Source organism: Pistacia vera, unplaced genomic scaffold (assembly GCF_008641045.1).
Source record: "Pistacia vera cultivar Batoury unplaced genomic scaffold, PisVer_v2 Contig559, whole genome shotgun sequence".
In the NCBI taxonomy this organism is placed as follows: domain Eukaryota; kingdom Viridiplantae; phylum Streptophyta; class Magnoliopsida; order Sapindales; family Anacardiaceae; genus Pistacia; species Pistacia vera.
Window position 1 is genome coordinate 1 of NW_022196400.1, and position 7497 is coordinate 7497.

General features: G+C 35.1%; 1 protein-coding gene across 2 annotated transcripts; it reads right to left on the minus strand.

Moving 5' to 3' along the window:
- Positions 1-1442: 1442 nt before the first annotated feature.
- LOC116108241 (nicotianamine aminotransferase 1-like) lies at positions 1443-6830 on the minus strand. 2 transcript variants are annotated; one of them, XM_031394501.1, is made up of 8 exons: positions 6826-6830; positions 6375-6696; positions 3765-4104; positions 3342-3560; positions 2724-2783; positions 2212-2367; positions 2013-2106; positions 1443-1703 (listed from the first exon to the last, which is right to left on the minus strand). In XM_031394501.1, the coding sequence occupies exons 2-8, from the start codon at positions 6662-6664 to the stop codon at positions 1585-1587; spliced, it is 1278 nt and encodes a 425-aa protein (XP_031250361.1). In that variant the 5' UTR covers positions 6665-6696; positions 6826-6830; the 3' UTR covers positions 1443-1584. The 2 variants fall into 2 exon arrangements, with proteins under 2 accessions (XP_031250361.1, XP_031250360.1); XM_031394500.1 differs by lacking the exon at positions 6826-6830 and having other exon boundaries at positions 6375-6808.
- Between the last annotated feature and the right edge of the window lie 667 nt (positions 6831-7497).

Sequence of the window (7497 nt, forward strand, 5' to 3'; positions counted from 1 at the left end):
GCAATTATGTTTATTACTTACTATTAAAATTTATGATATTGTGATAAAAATCTTTAAGCTAGTGCTAAATAATATATTGATTTGACAATTCCTAATATATTCTTGTTAATTTCAGAATGAAGGGATTTTTTTCCTTTTTGAAAAAAATAAATATTTTGTCAAACCAAATCTCCATCGGCAAAGTATTAGACACGTGTATTTGCTTTATACCCTCCGGCTAGATCTCCGGAAACGGTATAAACTATGTTTACTGTATTGGATTACCTTGAACCGTCGAATTCACGTTGTGCTCTAGGAACTGAGGTTGACTTTGGCTGTAAACTGTTTATTTTTATTATTATTTTTTGTTAGTTTGACAGTAATGTTTGAAGTCAGGTTGATCAGGAAGGGAAGAAGATATTTGTCATTTTTATTTTTTTCTTCAATTGGAGGCAGATTGATGTTCGTGGTGATTGGTCTGTTTGCGTTTTGATAATCTTTTATTTGCGTTTGTGTGATAATTAGAATAAGGGTAATTTTGCCTATAATTAATTTACTAATCAATTTTAAAAGGAGTAATTCAAGTGAATGGAAGAATGAAATCAAAAAGGTTAAACTTGTCATATTCACTCTTGCATATATTTTCTGTCCATCCGTTTGTATCCCAAAACGCTAATTTTCCTTTCTAATAAGGTAATAGATTTCCCAAGACCATAATTTTCCTTTCTAGTAAGGTAATTGGTTTTCCTCTCTAGTAAGTTAATTGGTTGTCACTCAATATTACTTAAATTCATGACCCTTTTGACTGGCATTTCCGCTTAGCCTGCTGAGGCTGCTTCTGAGTTGCGGTTTGGCTTGTTTTCGGTGCTGTTGTTCAATGTGAATCTTGCTGCTGGTTTGATGTTTTTTTGGGGAGTTTTTTGTCTGGCTGCTGTGTGCTCTGTGATAAGAGTTGTAAGGTTTCTTAGAGGATATGCATGAGGCTGCTGAAATTCTTCAGTGGTGATTTATGGTCTTTCTGCTGGTTGGGGATTGAGTTTTTGGGCTCTTTTTGGTGGCTGGCCTTTTGTCTACAGCTTGTGCTGTTTCCAGATGGCCTGCATTTTTTTGTTTTGCTGGCCCTTTTTGAGGCTTGCTAGGTGGCCGTTAGGATTGTAAATCCTTGATTTCACTTTGTTTGCTTTGCTTGGTTGCTTGGGCTTGTCCAAGGACCGTGACTTTGTAGGGTCCTATGGTTGGGACTCATTCTTTTATTCTTTATATATTACCTTTTACCCAAAAGAACTGTTTACAAGTAGTACATAGAAAAAGTGTAAGGTTGCGCAAAATGGGATGTGAATGATGATTCAAAGCTTTGGAAAATGTGTGCAATTTATGTAGTTTGTACCTTTCGTGAATTGAAAAGGTTAAATTTAGAGTAACCAAATGATATTATTAATAGGCATATCATTCATAAAAGCGTAAACAGGACATGATCATCCAACTTGAATTGTACATCTCCCTACTCTATGTCTACATAATTGCATGTCAATGCAATTATAGACATCAGTGCAGAGCTCCCTAAGGTTGAAGAAAACTTGGGAAAACAACCACATAATGATAACGTTACAGCTTCTTGGCATGCCTCTGATAGAAGCTCTTTATCCTGTCAAGGCCTTCTGCAAGAATCGCGGGTTCAATGGCAAAAGTTATGCGTATCCAATTTTTCATTCCCACTGTAGTCCCTGCAAGAAACATTTTCAATAGGACAAAAAACAAGAAGTTTAGATAGCTGTTCTGCAGTGATCATATATCAACTGGTTTGAATAAGCAAAGCAGATAAATTACATTATTACAACAGCCATATGTTATTTTGTGTTTTTCTGTTTATTTTAATCCCTTTATCTCAAGTAAACATAGTCAGAACACAAACTACATTTCTAATATCAGGAAAAGAAAAATGCCAAGTTTCAGGATATCGCTTTTTCAAGAGGATATTGAAATCTACACACTTTAGGAAGAGTAAACATTAGGTTCAAAACCGTGTTAATTGCCTGGTAGAACAATCACAGATTCCTCTTTGACCAGCTTGACACAAAAGTCCATATCATCGTTAATTCCTTCGAGTAGTGACAGGTTTAGCTTCACCTGTGGTAGTCAACAATTTGGAATTAACATCTTCCTTTTTCAGAAGGAAAAGAAATGAAAAACAAAAAAAATACACGAATTAGCACAAGATTGTCCAGTCCTTACCATTACAGACATCGCTCCTTCAGGTTGTTGTGGACAAACAATACAAGGGATCTCCTTGATTTTACTGCAACAAATATCCGCATCTTCTTTTATGGTGCGTACGATATTGGAGAAGAAGTCTTCCTCTGTGTTTCCAAGAATTTCGGGAATTGCCCCCTGATATATAAACGAGATCATCATAGCTTAAGTTATGATAAGAAGAGGAAACCAGAGAATTTATGCATGATAGTACTACTATCACGCAAATCAGCCTCCACCGACCTTTTATTGTTATTAGTTTCTATTAGCTCATAATATGGCAACTTATGTATATCTAAAACTTATTGGTTAAACATCATTGTGCTGCCTACTATAAATAAGTATAATATAATTTCATAACTCCTAGATGTAAAGATTATTTTTAGTGCACAATCCTTGAGCCATTGTAAAATATTCAGATGGCATTGCATTATTAAAATTCTTCTTATTTGTATAGATACGTTGTCTACGAGAAAAAACCTTAAACTACATACCTGAATGAAAGTTACAGGGTCACTAGAGAGGTTAACATAATTCCTGATGCTGTCCAAGATCTGGTGAGAACGAAACAGAGAAATTATGTTTAAAAGGAAGTATTTCATGCTTTGAGACTAGCAGTATGGCAAAAGCAGGCTATTCAGTTAAAGCGACTAACTCAACACAGTAAAATGTTCCATAAACTTCTTTAACAAGGTGCACCCATGAAATCAGACGGAATTTTCTTTGTTACTTTTACACGTAATTGCAGAAGTTAACACACATGCTTCTGACTGAAAAGTATTTGTGAGGAAAAAATATCACTCACCAAACATATAATCAAAGTGAATCAAGAATTGTTGCTTCCAACTTTGAAAGGATTTTACGAAACATATGTGAGATCAGAGTGTCGCTGAATAAGACTGTTGAAGTATGATGCTTAAGCATTGAAGAAATTTGCAGTAGAAATAATATTCTGGATTGAATCGTAATATATACTGTTCTTGATTCTCCCTTTTCATGTTAAGTTGGCATGACAGCAAACGATAGACACAAAGTTTTAGGAGAAGTGAACCAATTTTATAAATTTAACAACCATGCAGTTTGAGAAACAAGCTGAAAAGATAGACACTAACCCCAGTTTGCTTCAAGAGGCCACAGGGGTCGTTTGTCACAATCCAGCCAAGTCTCCAACCTGGAACAATCCATCTCTTTGATATAGACCCTATTGTAAGTACAGGAACAATTGATCCAAACTCTCCCATGGGTATAAATGGTTTATTCCCAAAGACTATATGGGAATAAACTTCATCAGCAATCACAAACATTCCAAGCTTTCGTGCCGTCTCTGCAACCTGTATTCCCACAAAACACATAAACCAAAACTATAAAACAGTTGGACTGTCAAGTTATATATAGAACATAGTTGATTCTAGATTCTTTACATTCGATTTCAATTCTAAACTAAGCTAGTAGCACCCTATGAAATAATCAAGACTCTGGTATCGAACATAGTGATAACCAAGAATGTATAGGACATATTTGATATAATGACATGCCTTTTTCAAATGCTGGTATGAGAAGACATTTCCACAAGGATTGCCAGGGTTAATGATGACTATGGCAACAGTGTTTTCATCTGCCAGAGCTTCAACAGCATCAAGATCAACCTCCCATCCCTTTTCTGGTATAAGATCAAAATGCCGAACTTCAAGGTGACTAAAAGCTGCACGAGCTTCATACTGTGGGTACCCTGGCCTAGGAAGCAGAATGTTAACACCGGAACGAGCAAGGGCCGTTATGATGATCTCAATTGATTGGTTGCCACCTGCTGTGACATAAACATCATCCGGTGACAATTTGTAAGGAAGATCACGGGAGACATATTCTGCAATAGCCCTGTAAGACCACGTAAATATCTTGTTACTATCATATGAAGGTATTTTCATAACAATTTTCAGATAAATTGCGGATGTCACATTTGCACTTACTGCCAGATAAATAACTGATAATAAAAATATATGTCACTGTGTATTCTTGAACTGATTTATTCTTATAGTATGATGGCTTGTCCATTGTTTTGCTTTTGATCATTTTATATTACAAATACTAATGAAAATATGGCCAAGGCGATATACACGAAGCTCTTAAAAGACAAGAACGGGAGGGAGAAGTCCTTGGAAAGCTAAAGCACAGCAGAGAAGAACATGACGCGTCTTATATATATAGTATGATGACTTGTAATGTCCAGTCCATTGTTTTGCTTTTGATCATTTTATATTACAAATACTAATGAAAATATGGCCAAGGCGATATACACGAAGCTCGTAAAAAACAAGAACGGGAGGGAGAAGTCCTTGGAAAGCTAAAGCACAGCAGAGAAGAACATGACACGTCTTATATATATACACACATATGTAAGTAATAATGTAAATAATTAATCTTGAAAAGATTCAGTTAGTATTCCTAATAAGTCTATAAACCCAAATGAACTCCTTTAAGACTTTTTTGGTACTCACGCATTGAGTTAACTATTTTAATAATGGTTTAATGACATTTTCTCACTCATAAACTTTTAAAATACTACTTTATTATCTAAATTTATATTTCGAAAATGAATAGAGAACAAATTCGATTCAGGTTATTGAGGCTTTTAAAGAGGAGAGACATGATGAATCTTGTGGTGGTGAAATGTTAGATTTTGGTGGTTAAGATAGATATGAATTTGACTTGGGATGGACAGTTGTATAAACTCTAATCGTTCAATTGTCAGCGATTAGTAAAGTTGGCGAGAGTAGGTTTGAGGGGTTTTAATGAGTTGTGATTGGGGAAGACAATGGTAATAGTGTGAGGTTGTAACGATGCCGGAATTAGAAACAAAATATAAATTTGAATAAAAAAATTGCATTTTTAAAGTCTATGGGTGAAAAAAAAAAAATCCTTTTACTCTTAGGTTCGCATTTCTACAAAGAAACCAATCAACTTTATAGTTTATTCCGATTTCCTCTATTTTTTTTAAAATTATTATTGGCGTAATAGTATAGTCATTCGTAGAACTATTTAACATGTACCTTGAAGCTAAAAACAATTTACAGTATACAGCATTAGTTACAGTCACTCAATCATACAAAATCGAAGATATAACAAGCATGGGAAATATGTGAATGTTATCTTTTCTAATTTCAACCACTCATTTTTTTCCTCATAGAATCCACATATATATGCGTCATTTATTTTCAGTTTATAATTTAACATATAGGGTGCGTTTGGCTTATTGTTTTTATCCATATTCTCGATCCTATTCTTCAAATGTTATTTAGCACGTTATTACCAAAATATTAGTCTATTTTTTGAATTACTTTTATACCCAATAAGTTTATTAATTTCATTAAATACCCCCCAGAAAAAAGTTTAAAAATTAACAAAAACACCCCCACCCACCAATACTTGCCAGATTCCAGCAACCACCGCCGGTGGTAACCGGAATCTGTCACAACAGTCACACGACCACCAGAAATGGCCAGATCTAGCCTTTTCTGGCCAGATCCGTGGTGGATCTTGTTGATTGTCAACGACGGCTAAATCTTTGGCCATTGTTGACAAACAACGATGGCCAAATCTTGGCCATCGTTGACAGACAACGACGGCCATATATAACCTTTTTCGACCGTTGAAGGCCACATCCGGTCTTAGATCTGACCTTTTTCGGCCAGATCTATGGTGGATATGGCCAGAAAAAACCATATCGATCGAATACCCGCCAGGGTGGTAGGGGTGTTTTTATCATTTTATAATATTTTAATATGTTGGGGTGTTTATTAAATTAACAAACCTTGGGGTTTTTTCTTAAATTTTTAAATTTTATCTCGTAATACTCTCCTATCCAACTATCCAATACTATCCCCAAAATCCTACCCAAAATAAGAAACCAAATGCACCCATAAATATTTCCTCTATATAAAAACTAAAGTAAAAGAGAAAAGATATAATAACGTAATCATGAAAGAAGTCACATGAATGTTGAAATTATGAAAGAAATGATTTGATTCCCTAATTGAAATCCGTGCAAGTAAAAATAAATCAAATAAAACTCTTTCTCCTTGCTGAAAAAACTGATATTAATGGATGCGTATACGCAGCTACACGGAAGTGTAAAACTGATACTTTACCTCCTTGCCGGAGGAATACCAGCGGCGGGAGGATAACAGTTGAACTGAGCTGATCGGAGAGCACTAACAATGGCGTCTTCGGCCGAAGGAGTGGTCCGAAAGCACGGATAAGCTGAAGGGTCGCCATGGCCAAGATGGACGAAGGACCTTTCATCATCTTGGTTAAGATTTCCCACTAACTCTTCCTGAGCTTCTCGGATGGTTATCATCTGTTTAGAGTCATTAGAGTACTGTTTTGTAGTAAACTTTTGAGTACCTCGGAAAACCCATGGTTTTGCTCCATTCTCCATTTTGAAGTTTGGTTGGTAGAACTTGAGTGAGACTGAGTGTAAATAAATATGGTCGGTACAGGTAGAGTGAGGAAGGCAGATGAAGAGACAGAATTGATAATGATAAAGTACAATAAACTAAAGGATATTAGCTGTAAAATTGATGAAAGAATAGATTTTACATATTTCTCTTCTGCACATGAGAATCATGAGACAACAACCATCAACTCAGACAGAAAGAAGACAATTACAAAGAGACATTGAAGACCCTTCCATTTAGAATAACGATAGGTTAATTAAAACTTTCTTACAATTTTTTCAAATAAACATTTATGTGGCAACTTGTAATTGGTCGGTTTGTATTTAGCTAGATGTGATTCATTGTCGGGCATACGAAATTCATTGCGAGTTGATCAATTACGAACTGATACGTCACGTTTGTGAGAGAAAACTAATAAAAAGAGTTTATGAATGTAGTATTATTGGTGTACTTTAATTTGATGTTATTAGAAGTATAAGGGTGTCTTAGACAAACACTGCAGCTTTTACTTTAAGGCTAATTTCTTTCAAACCCCTTGGACCTCCACTACCGTTAGTATTTATCATCTCTGAATCCCCATTTTCTATTTTAGGATAGGAATTAATGAAGGATCAAATGATAATGAAACTTAAAAGTATTTATCAGCTTTTACTTTGTTTGGTTGGATTTTGGGAATACTACTTTTAGTATTCCCAAAAAAGTTAAACAGTAAAATACCCAAAAACTCAGGGCTTCGTTTGGTTGGATTTTGGGAATACTACTTTTAGTATTCCCAAAAAAGTTAAACAGTAAAATACCCAAAAACTCACAATAT